The sequence below is a fragment of the Squalius cephalus genome (assembly GCF_949319135.1).
Source record: "Squalius cephalus genome assembly, chromosome: 22".
Lineage (NCBI taxonomy): Eukaryota > Metazoa > Chordata > Actinopteri > Cypriniformes > Leuciscidae > Squalius > Squalius cephalus.
Genome location: NC_137143.1, coordinates 25,244,745 through 25,260,974, shown reverse-complemented (window position 1 = coordinate 25,260,974; position 16,230 = coordinate 25,244,745). Strand labels below are relative to the sequence as shown.

Genomic DNA, 16,230 nt, shown 5'->3' with positions numbered 1-16,230 from the left:
CATCCGAAACTGACATCAGTAGAGCACAATGAGAAATAATTAATGCAAGAGAGTGAAACTAGAGTCCACAGGCCTCAGAGCATGAATTTTAATCACTTGTTTATGTTAACACTGTTGTGTCTTAAGCTCTGGGTGGTTGGGTGGTTTTGTATACCTAAAATAAAACGTTTCAAACATCTTTTTTTTTTTTTTTTTTAAGAGTTTATTCTAAGATTTAGCGTGACAAAAAAGCATGTGATTAGGCTCTAAATTCAAATGACTAGCATGAGTAAGTATGAATCATTGCTCTGAATGTATATGTGGGTTGTGGGGGTGGATCTGAATAGGTGTGCATGTAATTTCAGGTAGGAAGTTTTGGAGCGTGATGAGCAGACAGGAAGTAAAATTTTCAGGTGGAGATCATTTTAGGCTGAATCCTCTGCTGGGAAACTGCAGTGAGATAATTGCTCAGGAGGATGATTAATAACTGAAACTCATTTTAACATTAATCACTGAAACCTAGTTCAACTCAGATTGAGTGAAACCTAAATGAATCTGTTTGATGTGGTCATGTGTGGACTATAGGTGGATATCTCAAACAGGTTTCTGATGTTCTAGATTCCTCCAGGGTGGTCTTGATGTGGGTCTTTGACCTGACAAATGAGGTGGAGGGGGGAAATTATGGAAATTTTGGCCTGTCGAAATTATATTTAAAATCACAAAGCAGTGTCATAATGATGAACTGATATTCATGCTTAACTGTTAACTTTTTCAATAAACAACATAAAAAATAGAGCATTGCAGGAAGAGAAACAATTCATCAAACTTTTCTCAAGATCAACCATTTAACCCTGATAAAGCAATAAGAGAAATAATTATCTTTTTAATTTATAATATACATAATATTTATAACAATGTTTTTTCAAAGACTTACACATTTATTACTTATAATAACACTATATATACTATATATATATATATATATACACTATATATATATATATATATATATATATATATATATATATATATATATACTATATATATATATATACTATATATATATATACTATATATATATATATATATATATATATATAAATATATATATATATATATATATATACTATATATATATATACTATATATATATATACTATATATATATATATATATATATATACATACGATGCAAAAGCCTCTAAGTGCCATCTGAAATTTTCTTCTAGAATGATCATTTTTATCAAGCTCATATATTTAAGTTCAGTAATTTCACTTAAATGACAATTAATAGGTAATTTTCATTGCCATTTAAGTGAATTTACTGAACTTAAATATATGAGCTTGATAAAAATGATCATTCTAGAAGATTTCAGGCGGCACTTAGAGGCTTTTGCATCTGAACTCTCCATATAGGGGTAGAGTGGGGGAAAACGCCCCCCACCTGTTTTTCCCAAAATAACAACTAGAGGTATGATATTTTTACTGTTGCTATGCACTATGTTGATAACGGGGATATACAAATCTCTATGGAGAAGCTGACACCAGCGATATATTTGAAGAGAAGAGGATTACATGGTAAATGCTATAATTTTCAGATATTAGTAAACAAGTGTTTAAGAGAATATTGTTCTGCAGGATATTGCAGTGATGTATGATAGATGAATAGTGAAGTCTGTAGTTTGAGATCATAAGTTATTTTTAAGGAAAATAATTATATTTAAAAAAATATTATTTTTTTAAAAAAAGTCATAGCTTGTGGGGTAAAACGCCCCCTACGCTGAGGGGTAAAATGCCCCCCAGGGGGAATAGTTTCTCTCTATCATAATTACTATAATAACATTTTTCAGTCTATCAAATCCTTTGTTTTACACTTAATGCAGTATAACTAAGTGGTAAAATCAAAATATTTGAACAAAACATGACAAAATTACCTCAAGTGAGCATTAGCTAGTTTGCTAGCACAGTTAACTCACTGATGGAAGGTAGTTGAATTTGGCTATTTTGGACATTCCTGAAATAAATATTAATATATATAAATGTTGATACATTACTTACCTTTTACTTTTAAAGATTAAAAACTATTGCATGTTAATTTTTTTGTTGATCTATGAAGCAAACTGGTTGGTAAGAAAGGGGGCATTTTACCCCACCTGGGGGGCGTTTTACCCCACCGCTGGGGCAAAACGCCCCCTTTGTACAAAAATATTTTTAGTCAAAATACTAATTAATTATAATATTTGGTGAATAACTCCTGCCATAGTCACTCAACACCGAGATGGCAATTGTAGTCACATTTATGTTTTGTTTCACTGTAATGTCACATTTTCCTTAAGGGGGGGCGTTTTCCCCCACTCTACCCCTATACACACACACACACACACATATATATATATATATATAAACAGTGCTATGCATAAGTTGCATAAAGTTGACTAAAAAGAGGAATAAAAAATCATCTTTTGGAAATTGAACTTAATGCCTTAATTAAAAAAATTTGGAAAAATCCAACCTTTAAGGACACCAATTTTCTTTGTGAATGAATAATGTATCGTAAATAAATAAATATTCTTCCTTAAAATACAGGGTGCATAAGTCTGGACACCCCTATGTTAAATTCCCATAGAGGCAGGCAGATTTTTATTTTTAAAGGCCAGTTATTTCATGGATCCAGGATACTATGCATCCTGATAAAGTTCCCTTGGCCTCTGGAATTAAAATAGCCCCACATCATCACACAGCCTTCACCATACCTAGAGATTGCTCAACATTAACAAAGCTATAAATGCTTTAATGCTCATTGTTAGTTTATGCATTAACTAATGGTAAAAAAAAAAGAGACATTATTGTAAAGTATTACTAATTGAAGCAGAGAAGGGCAAATCATTATTTATATAGAAAAAATATTTTGCCCTTCTCTGCAACATGGTGACTAACAGTTAAATTAAAGAGGAAGCATGACAGTGTTTAGATGCAGAGTCACTATTTGTCACTATTTCTTCACTTCCTGGGACACAAGTCATTGGGTTAACAGCCCAGATCCTTAATAATCCGGCTATCAACACTTCCTCAACAGCTGTCAATGTGTGGCATCATTTCCCCCACCTGAAACCTGATTGAATCCTTTTCAGATTGTCGTATAGGTGTGAACGCGTACGTGTCAAAGAGAGGCTTTTGTCTTCTACAAACATTCATCAGTTGCGTACAAAGAGTGAAATTAGACACACGTTCACACACAAACTACAGTCGTGCATCTGAAGACAAGAGATGGGTTTAGAATGCATTCTCTCTGGTTTTTATTCAGGTTCTTTAGGAAGAGGTCTGTTCGGAATTACAAAATGCACTGGTAGAAATAGCAGAGAGATAACAGAGACAGAGGAAGAGAGAGAAAAAAGGGTGATTTTTCATAGCCAGAATAAATGTGTAACATCACCAGGTTCAGGCAGCCTCTTTCACAGCTCAACATCAGCAAAAAGGGTTTGGGAGTTCTTCTTAAATCAGAGTGATGTGCAGTCCCTCACATTGAGAGTTACTGGATATCTTTTAACTTTTTTTTTTTTTTTTTATTTTAATTCTGTAATACATTTTTCCACAGCATGTAGTGTGCTCACCTCACCCACGATTCTCAGAGAACAGTTGGCAATAGAAACAAACAAACATTCTATGAGTATTTATCATTTATCGTCTCTTGTATTATTTTTTTCCCCCTCTTGGTGCTCTTTTTTGTCTTTGTCATTTTTAAAAATAGAAGAAAAAAGGAACACATTGCTCATAAAAACATCTAACTATATTTATATATTTATACATATATATATATACTCTTTTTCTTTATATTTCTTTTTATATTTTAGAATTCCTGAAGTTGACTTTTTAACCCACATAGTGGCATGCACATTGCACATGCAAATCAGTAATTAAATACCTCTCTTTATCATGGCCTTTTTTTCTCTTTAAACTTCCTCTTTTGCTTTTAAATGGTTCAGGTCAATAGTAATATGGATGGCGGGTGGGATATGGGTGATTAAGGAGAGATGGGACGGGTTTGTGGGTGTCATGGTGACAGTGGCTGCGCGCTCACAGGAACTCCTCACGTACTCGCACATTCACACCACATCCCCTTCGACACATACGAGCGCTGTGAAGAAGCACACTCCGGCTGACGGTGGTGAAAACACGCTTCCTGTCTTGTGAGCCGCTTCCTTTTAGAGAACCTCAACATTCGTTTCTCTTTTAAGTGAAATCTGTTCGTTTGTCTGCTACATGTTTTTTAGCATCTATTCTGTCTTAGGCAGAACAACTAGTGCGCTTAAAGGGATCGTTCAGCCAAAAATGAAAATTCGGTCATCTTTTACTGTGTTTCTTCTGTGGAACACAAAAGAAGACATTTCGAAGAAACACAAAATAACATTGGACCCCATTGACTTTCATTATCTTCTTTTTGTGTTCCGCAGAAGAAACAAAGTCATACAGATTTGGAACTAAGTAAATGATGACTTTCCAAATCACTTTTGGGTGGACTGTCCTTTTAAATGTGTAATAAGTATGATTTATGTTTTAATTAATGTAATTATGAGCATTACTAACAATACATTTATATGTAAAAATATTTCTTAGTTTTATCAGTATATCAAATCAGCAATGTGTTTGAGTGAAGAAACCATGACATGCATGCAGAACGAGAGGAAATGAAACAGTAAGGAACATGGGAATGCTGAAGAAAGAGGATGAACACAGACTGTTGCAGGAAGTTTATGAATGAGATATAGCCTACAAGAGTTACAGAAGAGAAAGAGATAGATAGGCCCAACAAAATAAGTTAGATAGACATGGACAGACAGTCGAGGTACAAACGTGATGACTCTCTTCGCTTTCGCCATGGCTTTGTTTCTACGGTCACGTAACGGCGATGGGAAACTGTTCATTGTAAGGCACTAAAAAACGACTTGCCTTCAAATCAGCTCACGGACAAACGCACACACTCGCAGTCGACCGTCCCACTGTCACATGGATGAACCCAACCCTTCCGATCTTCTGGAAAAGGTGGCAATGGATCCGTACCCAATCTCGGATTGGGATCAGATGAGGATGATAATGAAGTATGCCATGGTAAATGCTGAGCAGAAATGGATTGGCAAACCCAGCACTAAATTACCCAAGGTGCACAATATCATTAGTATCCCTTTCTGATAAGGTTTTTTTCTTTTTTTTTTCTTTTTTTGGCATGCACAATGCCTGTGCTGGCCACAGCTGTGCCTCAAGTTCTCACTCTCATACATACAGGGAAAAAAAACTACATTACCCATCACCCCCCTCCCTTTCTCCAGTTCCCCCACACATTAGCATGCACACACATGTAATTCTGTTCTGTACAAAGGGAGACCACAGGAAGTGGTGTAGCTACATAGAGGGTGACTTGTTTTGGCAGCACTCAACCATTGAAGGAAAGCCCTTATTTCGTATGAAACAGAAAGAAAATACAGCTTTGTTCCACTAGGACGATACAAAACAAACAACACATGCTCAAATGCAAGTGTGTTGTGTATCTACGATGGATCACTTGTGTGTGTTGCAAACTGAAAATGGCTTTCTGTTGGGACAGAAAATGAAGATGCGAGTCAAAAACATAAAGCAATAAAGGCATTGACACTGAGAGCAAAAGAGGGTCAGAACCAAACTGATGAACAAGCAGAGCCAAAGAATGATGCACCAGTCTTAGTTACATGCATAAACCTTTAAAGGCACAGCTCACCCAAAAATGAAATTTCCGACATCATTTATTCACTCTCGTTTATCTAAACCAATATGACTTCATTTCTTCAGTGAAACATAGCAGGAGAAAATTTGCTAGCTACAAAAAGGATGCACTATATTTAAAGTCACCAAACAGAAGCTGTTTCACTGGATATACATCAAAATAGCAAAGATGACTGCAATTTCTACATGCCAGCTGTAAAGTCTTTAAGCCCTTCAGGTAACTGGATCGGTCAAATTTGTGAACTGGATCAACTGATTCATTGAAAAGTTCGAAATCGTTAAGGTGGATTTTAAGATATTTAGCGAATAATGACTTGTATTTCAGTCCGTTCGTTTTTTTACACAAACCTATTGTATGGCTTATAAAAATGAGAACACTGTCCCAATTTGATATTTGATGGTACTTTTGTGTCCTTTTAGAGGCTTAAAAGCCCCAGTCCTCATTTATTTTAACTGCATAGAATAGAGCAACCAGAATAACTCTTTAACATTTCTCCTTTTCTGTTCTACAGAAGAAAGAAGGTCATAATAGTAAAGAATGAGATGAGGGAGAGTAAATCATGTCAGAAGTTTCTTTTTTGAGTGAACTGTTCTTTTAAAAACCACAACCTTCTGCTATCTCTTTTTAATCAATAAAAACCAAATCCTATTAATAAACTATCGATCCACATCTTGAGCTAAAATGGAGCTGCATTTCAAGTGTTTTCAGCAAAAGAATTCAAGACCAAGAGAAATTCTAAATGGGCTTTATATTAACCATGCAAAAGGTCTAACTAACATTCATGCCTGACAAAAATAAGCCTTCCTGTCCTTTTGCTAAAAGACCTGAGAAGTAGAACAATCCCTCCGATGTTCGATGCAACTCTCTAAACGAGCAGGGTGAGACAAATTAAAAAATGGTTGCCATCCACTTGAGGAAGCATTGCTAAGAGAGACAGAGAGCCGAGATGGACACCCTGACAGAACTCGGTTGTCTTTTCCCTTCATTACTCTCAGAGTAACTGGGATCTTCCCCCATCATATAACCGTGCCTCCCTGTCTTTAAAAAGCCCAGCAGACAGCGCAGACATGGGAACTTGTTAAGGCGTAGTGTGACTGAGTCCATCACATTAAGAGAGAGATAGAGGGGAGAGGGAAGAGAGGCAGGGGAAGGGTTAGTGTGCGACACTAGAACAGAAGGCACTGTGGCTCTGCAGGTTCATCTGGACCCATGGGCATCAAACCTGTGGCTAATTGGGGGCCAGCTGTGGGTAAATGTGGGCCGAACATCAACAAACACCCAGAAAACAGTGGTTTCCTCCCTAAAAGTCTTGGATATGGGTTGGCAAGGAGAAGGGATTCAACAAAAAGACACTTTTTAAAAAAACTATTTTAAAGAAAAGAAAAAGTCCCTTGTACTGTGGATTTCATATGATTCTGGGACAGAAAATGAGACGATACAGAACCGCCCAACCGACTTCAAGATTAGATGAATGTGGTGAACTATTCTGAGACGCTTTGATATTTTTATCTGAATAAAGTGAGATTATGAGACCAACTGAATCCTCACGGTTTCACATTTTGAAACTTTTTAAGCAAAATTACAGTCAGGGTTTCTGATCTTGAACATTCCGTAAAGAAAAGATCTCTTTAATTCTTACTCCTTGACAGATAAAATTGAGACTTGCGGAGTTTTTTCTCCTCACATGCGTCTCAGAAAAACGATTTCAGATGATGCTACTCACATTTCTTTTATAGCTCTATATTCATACAGCACGGCAACAATTGTCTCATTTGTGATTTTTTTTTTTTAAATAGATTTTTGGAGAAACATCTGAGACAAAGTTGATACTTAAAACTGAGAATTACACGGCTCCTGAGCTATAAAAGAGTAACCTACGCACAATAAAATCCTAACCTGGAGGGGAAAAAAACCCTGTTGTAATGGGATATTTAATAAACATTTGGTCTTTTCTGATGTTTTGAGATGGTTGGATTGGTGTGGGTCAGCTGGACAGGTTCAATGACAGTAGGGGAGGCTGAAAAGGCCGCACCTCTACACCCCTGTGAGATATACGTTTGGCTGTATCGTTGTATCCTGAGCAGAAGGGGGAGGGTCTCAGATTGAGCAGGCAGCCAAAGACATGACAAACTGCCCATGGCAGGGAACAGGAAGGCAGGGTGGAAGAATCGTTTCCAGTTACTTGATCAAAGACTATCCAGGTCAAAATTCTCAAAAAACGACTGTCGACGAGCTTCGACAGACCTGCTACGTCACCTACTGTCTGGGAACAGTTTTGCAAATGTAATAGCGCCCTCTGGCGACTGTATTTTCATAAGGGATCGTTTGTCCATAGTCTAGCCTGGCTAAAGCTGTGTAACAGCACCACAACATGGACAAAAAGTAAACAACAACATTCATCGCCCAAAATATTAACTTGCACTTACTCTACATTAGCTGTGAAATAATTTAAGGGGTTAAAATCTGACCTTCTATAAAACAATTTCTACCGATCACACTGTTGTGCGACCATCTTTTTCTGTCAAAAAATAAATATGAAATGGACCCTGAATTTGTCTGAAAAACTCTGACACGAAAACTGTCCGAGGGTATCCTGAATGGCCTGACTCTCTCTTTTAAAACATTCATGAGCTCTGACCAAAACTATTCACTACTGATAGGAATATTCTACTCAGCTGAGGTCACAAGTACGTAAACTTCAGGATGCTATCAGGAGCGCACCCTTATAGACTTCAATCTGTGGTGAACGGAACCAAAAACAAACACAAAGAGTTCGAAACAAGATGGCCACAACAGACAAAACTCCTGAAAACAAGACAACAAAGTCACATGACCACCTCTATCTTCATCAGCATCACCGTCATCTACATCAATTGCATTAAGATAGTTTTCATCATTATAAGACTACTGTTATTGACAATAGCAAATGAAGCCTTTAGAAAGGAGAACATCTCTCACCCCGTTTCTCTCTGTTCACAACCATGGCTGACAGCTGTAGTGAGGGAGGTTTCACCATTCAGGCTAGTTTATAGTGCAATCCAAAGTAATTATAAACAGTGCAGAACATCATCTGGGATCCTCAGATGGAAATAACATAGAAAACACCTTCAGATCTGTCTCGCTATCTAGAAAGGTCTGCTTTAACGTCTATCTATAAACTCCATCTGCACATAAAGGTCTGTAGACATGGCAAGAGCAACAGGGAGAAAACGAGAGAAAGAACTTCCTTAAACTGAATGGAAAAAAGAGAGTTATCACCCCCCCTTCCCACAGTAAATCTTCTGTCTGATATATATATATTTTTTAAATCATTCATGCAAGTTTCCATCAGATTTTAGTCCAAAAATATCAAAGAAAGCTGAGCAAATGCAACAGAATAACCAAGCTCCAAATGTTCAAAAAGAAGAAGTAATCAATTGAAGACATTCTGAAGAGGAAATAGTCTTTCCGTCCCTCCCTCATCTGCCGTTTCATTCTTTTCCCGCTGCTGTCTTTTCCTTTATCATTGAGTGGCAGTTTGTGGGCGGGGTTTCGGTGTGCCACGCCAACCCGCCGCCTCCCGCCTGCACTGAGTCCTTTCATATGCCACGCCTCTTCGACAGTTAACCCCTCCCCCAGGTGATGAGGTCACTCAGCGTCTTGAGTTGGTAACAGTAAACGTAGATGATAAAACTCATCGATATTGGCCAGCACATGGGGCTGGTTTTGCAGTAGGTAGAGCTCTTGTTCACAAGAAAACTTGCTTTTTCTTCAACAATGTCTATTTTTTTCTTCCCTTTTTATTTTTTTGGGTCTTTTCAAGAGGCATAGATGTGAGGGGGAAAAAGGGGGTTCTGGCTTGATTTTCAATCTTCATTTTTTCTTTTCTTTTTTTTGATTGACAGATGATGTTGCTCATTTTTTCCATCGTGCAAGAAGCAATCGGTCTTGCTCAGTCTGGAGTGGAGCGTTCAAACACAACGACTCTGATCTTTAAAGTTCAGTCCATCTAAACGCAACCACCCCATTTATCTCGTATGCTCCCATTCCCTTGCTTGCTGAGCAGCATGGGCAACATAGTCTAGAGAGCAGGAGAAAGCAATAGAGAGAGAGAGGGAGTAGGGAAGCTCGATGTGCCACTCCAAGGTTTAGAGTCTCACGATGGCGCAAAAGCACCACTTGCTTTTCCTCTTCCGTCCCCTCTCTCCCTGCTGCGGTGCATAAACATCTCGGTTTGAGTTGAGCGGCGCCCCCTCCTGGTCACCCTGCGCACTAACACCAATCATCCTCGTCCGTCTCGCTATATTGTTCGTGCAACCCCTTCCGGGGCCCACGGCCATTTGGCGGCCGGTGTGGGCCTGGGTGGGGGTCGCGCCGGTGCGGGGAGGGCGAGGAGGAACGGTAGCCGTTCGGCACACGACGCGGGTGTGAGGGAGGCCCTTGACGAGCAGTCCTTGGGGACCGGGGGTGCGGGTGAGAATGAGGGTGGGGGTTGCCCTGCGATAGACTCAGCTCGTAGGCAGGTGGCTCGTGGTGCCGCTCGTACTCATAGTCCCGGTCATAGAATGTTCCATCGCCCTCCAGGCTGTCCGGCGGCGGGCCCCAGCGGCCGTGACGTGGGGACCTGGGTGACGCATGCCTGGGGGAGCGCGGGGAGGCGTGCCGGGGCGAGTTGTGATGGGGCGAGGCATGGCGGGAGGGTGGACGGTGGTAGGGCGGTTCGTGATCTGGTGGAGAGAAGTGTCGCGGGGAAGGGGAGCGGAGACGACCCTGGCCCGGGGAGCCGTATGGAGGCTTGCGGACGGCTGGGGAGTAGGTGACATGAGGACGAGGTGTGGATGGGGTCTGGGGCAACTGCCGACGGCCACGCCGGGGGGTGCTGGTCCCCGACGTCGAGGGAACGGGGCTTCCGCTCACAGAACTACTGCCCTACATGAAAATTAAAACAAGGCAAATAAAAAAACACCACAAAATTAACGTCAAACAAAAGAGAGGAGCACACACCGGCAAGTGGTGGAGGAGGAGGAGGAGGAGGAGGAGGAGGAGGAAGAGAAGAAAGGAGAGAGACAAGGAAGAGGAAGAGAGAGAAAGAGGTGTGTGGAAACAACAACAACATCAATAAAATCAGAAAGAAACAAACCGGCAATGAGGCAAAACAGCAGACACAGAGAAGCCACGAGTCACATCGAGAAAAATGGACAGAAACCACAGTGATAAAAGAAGATAAACAAAAGAATAACACAAGAAAGAGAAACTGATTTCAGTAAGCAGTCATGATAAGGTCACAGGTGAGCATAAGCTGTCTGGTTACTGTCCAGCTGGACCCACACCTGCGTATTCTAGATACTCTAAGTTTCATTCCTCTGGCTTCTCATGGCAGATTACTGTAAAGATCTAAACCACGAACACATACACATGAATGTTCAAAATGACTACTCATGGGTATGACTTTAAAGGGGTCACATCATCAAATGTCTCATTTTCCTTTATCTTTTTATAAAAATAATAAGGGTGTCGATCGATTAAGAAAACGAATTAATCGCACGGGTTTCAGAAATTAATCACGATTAAACTGCACCTATGATTAAAATGTGAAATAATTGTAAATATATTTTCCACTGCATCTCCAAATGAATGGTGAAATAACATAGTATTTAAAATATTTAATATTTAAAACATTTGTTTAATGGCATCTTTTTACTAAGTACTATGAATAAAGGTCAGTGTCACTGATATCAATAATGATACTGATGCCTCTTATTTAAAGTTTGCCTTCAACAGCCGTATTTTTCCCACTCCTAAAAAAAATAAAAACAGTTTGACATGTTATATAAACATATTTTAGCTCTCAGAGTGCAAAACCTCCTCCTGTCCAAAAAGAATTTTTGTTTTTTTTATTTTAACTTTTTGGATGGCACATTTCAGCACAGATTGTTTTGTGAACCTGCTGCAATGTGCAAAGTGGCTGTTATAGAAGAACAGAGCAGTGCAAACTATATTAGACCTGACAGCAAATCTGCAACTCATACGTGCTGTTGCTTAATTTATAAAGATAAAGACTCAATATGACATGGCCCCTTTAAGTAGTATAGTGAAATAAGTTGAAAATATCAAGTTGAATTTGTGTGTAAATATACGAGTGGTATTTCAGCGAGTGTGTGTGCCCCACCTGTCTGTGCCCTCTCCCCTCACTCGGTGAGCGGGACCATTGGCGATCAGATCTGTCTTGAGGATGACGGTGGTAGTCACGCTCATGACCGTAACGCTCTTTATCCACCGAGCTGTGGTGGTGATGATGATGATGGTGGTGGCGACGGTCTTTTGCTCGACCCCGTTCTCGTTCTCTCTCTTTAGGTGGAAGTTCACCTGACTGTGTAGTGGTGCTAAGATCTGTGCCCAGTCCTGCAAAAGACAACACAGAGAAATGAGACGAGATGTGTAAGAACACAAACCCTCCAAATGAGTCGCTGTCAGTTATTAGGGATTATAAGGTGGTTTCAAATGACATGAGGGTGAGTAAATGATTATTTATTTTTGGGTGAACTATCCCTATTGGTCCTGTAAAGCAAACTTTTATTCATTTGTTTTTGGCTATTTTTTGTATAATTAGAGCAACAGAATGTTTACAAAAAACCCAAAACAAAGTTAAAAAAAATTCAATGAAGAAAATAATTGATTTTAAAAATAAAAATCTGTTCATTATTCATCAGAAAAGTACGGAGACCCTAAAGGGACATGGTGATTGGAAATAAATATGAGATGGGCGGAAAAATTACGTGTCAATTCTTTTGTGTTCTCTCGCAAATGTTTTGTGTTCCCACGAGAAACTTTGCATTCACAAAAGAGAAAACGCAATGTTTCTAGGGGGAACGCAAAACTTTTGCAAGCGAACACAAAAGCAATAAAAAAAATAATAAATTGCAGTGACTTTGTTTAATTGCTTATTTATTCTAATTCTTAAGTCACTTTGGACAAAAGAATCGGCTAAAGAAATACATTTAAATAATGTAAATATTGTCAATAAAGAGAGATTTTTAGATTACGTAGTGGGAGGGGCAAACATTTTTATAGTTTGACAAAAATTGAGAAGCACTGCTAACTTTAGATAATAAGTTTCTCATAGCACCTACAGAACTTGGGTATCTTAAAAATTTTTTAATAATAATAATAATAATAATATGACACAATTTGCAATGAGTTGTGAGTGACCTGTGTCTGCATCTGTATAGCGAGCAAGGGATCTCTCTGAGGTGCGGTGACTGCGGTCTCTGTCCCGGTCTCGATCACGCTCTCTCCTTCGTGGACCGTGTCGGTGACCCTCTTCTGACACCACCCTCTCCAAAGAATAATCGTCCAATCGTACGCCTCGACCAGAACGTCCGTGGACCAGTGAGGATGTAGAGCGGCGCATTGGACTTGTGTCGGTGATGGTCTACAGAGAAAGAAAAAAAAAAAGATAGACAGAGAAAAGGAAGAAAAAAATGGGAAAGGACAGAAGTTTACATTGATATGGGTTTAATTAAATGCAGTGTGCGTGAGTGGAAACATCTGAATGTAACCAGATTAACACTCAGTACATTCCACACCCACAGAGAAAACCAAAGCACAGGTATATCTGTCATGCTCAACAAAGACAGAAAGAGAAATAGAGATCAACAGGAAAAGCGAAGGAGATCTAGATAGAAATACAGAGATAAATGGATATTCTGTGACTGATAGAGAGTAAAAGAGAAAGATAAATAAGCAGACAGACAGCCAGAAATAAAAACATACAGATAGATAAATAAATAGATAAATATACAGATAGACAGAGACACAGATAGATAGATAGATAGATAGATAGATAGATAGATAGACAGACAGACAGATACACAGATAGATAGGCAGTCAGACATACGATAGATAGAGAGTAAAAGAGAAAGATAAATAAGCAGACAGACAGCCAGAAATAAAACCATATAGATAGATAAATAAATAGATAAATATACAGACAGACAGAGACACAGATAGACAGGCAGTCAAACATAAGATAGATAGATAGATAGATAGATAGATAGATAGATAGATAGACAGACAGACAGACAGACAGACAGACCATGCCTTACATGCACTGCGGCCTTTCTAATACAAGCGGAAACATTAAATACTCAATGTCTTTCTCTGCAATAGCTGAGCACACAGAAGAACCCAGTCCAGCCAAATAAAGTTCAGCACATTCATCAATGCACACACCCTAAGGCATGATGGTCAACATGACAGTCGGTAGCACGTGTGGACGCACAGTCATACTTGGCCACATTACGCTCTTATGCATCTAAACATGATCTGAAAACTGAAATAACCCTTCACGCTCTTCTTTTCACTCACACACGTAATGCTTGATGCCATGCGCCTTATTGAAACATGCTAACAACATGACCGGTATTAGCAGCAGGTTTTCCTGTTTGAAATCCATGCGCCAAGAACTACGAGACAGCAAAAGCTCCCCATGTCCACAGGACCAGAAAAACAGCGATAAGATACAGACAGACACACAAACACTTGCGCACACGCTCGCACACACACATACATACAGGGATACAGGGCTGCATAAGTGGACACGAAAAAGGTATAGAGAGAGAAAGGTACAGCAACGGGTAGAATATACAGAGGGAAAACAGGATGGCTTGAAAAAAAGAGTTCAGTGTGACATCAAGACATAAAGAGAGACGCAGACTCCTTAAACAGACAAAATGAGAGAGGGAACAAGGGAAAGCATGGAGAAGATAGAGAGAGAGAGAGGCAGAAAGCCAGAGACGGTACATACACTGAGGTTACTTCCTCGCGGCCTGTGTCTCCGTCGCTGTTGAATAGCACACAGACGATGCGCAGAACAGGACACACGCATGAGACCACAGGGACGATACACACAGAGCACAGCAGAGAAAGTGTGTGAGGAAACAAAGAGAGAGAGGGGAAGGTAAAGGAAGAAAAGAGGAAATGGAACAAGGAAGGAAGGAAGTGGGCAGGAGGAAACCATGGGGTTATGGGTAAAAATGGAGACAAATTCAATGTGCAACATGACAGAAGAGACGAGAAAGATCCCAGGAATGAGAGACATTGTCAAAAGGAAAGGGATCGATGGAGTTGGTAAGAAATTAAAAAGACGAGTGTGCCACAGGAAGTCCATGAAAAAAGTAGTGAGACCAAATCAAAGGAAGTAATAAAAAACAAACAGGGAAATAAAGAGAGAAAAGAGCAAGTAAAACCAATAAAAAGAACAGGAAATATAAGAGGAAATGGTTGAAAATGGATGCAAGGAAAAGGGAAATAGGAAACCAAGATTGGGGAGAGAAAAGCAAAATGGAGAAGAGAGCAGAGTAAGAGAGAGAGAGATCGTGATCCCCATTGTAATTTAGAGTAAAGGAACACAGGCATTGACAGGAATGAGTTGGGGGAGGGGGAGGAGGAAAAGGAAAGAGAAAAAAGACAAAAATTGAGCGAGTGTAGAGGAAGATAGGAAGCACACTAACACACTTACCGCAGCAGAATGCACACTCTGTGGGGCAGAGCAGTGTTAGACAAGAGTGAGTCACAAGAACAAGAACCACATCTACGTTACAGCTTTACACGGAACGCACAAACACAGACTTTGGATCCTCACACTTCCTGGTGTGCACTGTATGCACCACACTTCCAACACACAAGTGAACATATATAGATTGTTACTAGATTGTGAGGTTTCTACGCTTAGCTCACCTTCACACACATTTTGGAACACATGCGGGGACACACGGCTCCCTCACACTTGGACAAAATGCTCAACTCAGACACATCTCCAGAGGATAGTCAACCAAGGGTTTATGTAAGGGTGAGAAACGCTGTGTATATTTATGCATTTTATCATAATAGTAGTGTAATTGCTTCTATGTGATGTGTTTTGGGTGTGTGTCTGCGGAATCATATGTTGTGAGCGTGTTACTGCCTCTAGAGGTTGATTTGTGCTAGTGTTTCAAAAGGATCAGGTGAAATATATCCGTCAGGTCAGGAGGTCACAGGACATCGGCGTTAGGTATGCAAAGCAGTGCATATGTTACATATCACATTTTTGCACCTTTTTGCATCAAAGGGGTGTCTCTTAAATTCAGTCGATTGGTTGCTTCCATATGTGAACTGTCCTATGAGATATTTTAACTCAATTTAAATTATAACTCAGGAATAAATTATATTTTAAAACATCATAAAACAGAAAACAGTTTTTTAAATTGTAATAATATTTCACAGTATTGCTGTTTTTATTAATTATAATTAATTGATAACTCCATAAGTTATTCTGTATGATATAATGACTTTTTAAAGCTAGAGCTATACATTTTATAATTATGCACAAACAGGCTGTTTTGACCTATTTCTGTCTGACGTGTCACTACCTCAAATCAAGCTCTGGCAGCAACACACACCACCAGACACACCAAGGTTTTCCTGAAAGTGAGCTAGGGTGGTATGATGATGCTGAGAACACACACACTCGCTCTCAC

At 39.4% G+C, this 16,230-nt stretch overlaps 1 protein-coding gene across 12 annotated transcripts in view; it reads right to left on the bottom strand.

Moving 5' to 3' along the window:
* Nucleotides 1-3,527: 3,527 nt before the first annotated feature.
* Nucleotides 3,528-16,230, bottom strand: part of cacna1ab (calcium channel, voltage-dependent, P/Q type, alpha 1A subunit, b) — a 129,029-nt gene continuing 116,326 nt past the window's right edge. For 7 of the 12 annotated variants that reach the window (XM_079858402.1, XM_079858412.1, XM_079858409.1 and 4 more), the window contains 4 exons: nucleotides 14,520-14,555; nucleotides 12,923-13,145; nucleotides 11,883-12,115; nucleotides 3,528-10,642 (listed from right to left, as the gene is read on the bottom strand). In XM_079858402.1, the coding sequence (XP_079714528.1) occupies nucleotides 9,986-10,642; nucleotides 11,883-12,115; nucleotides 12,923-13,145; nucleotides 14,520-14,555 (1,149 nt within the window). In that variant the 3' untranslated portion in view covers nucleotides 3,528-9,985. Of the gene's footprint in view, nucleotides 10,643-11,882; nucleotides 12,116-12,922; nucleotides 13,146-14,519; nucleotides 14,556-15,233; nucleotides 15,252-16,230 lie in introns of all 12 variants that reach the window. The other 5 variants (XM_079858410.1, XM_079858413.1, XM_079858408.1 and 2 more) reach the window with 4 other exon arrangements.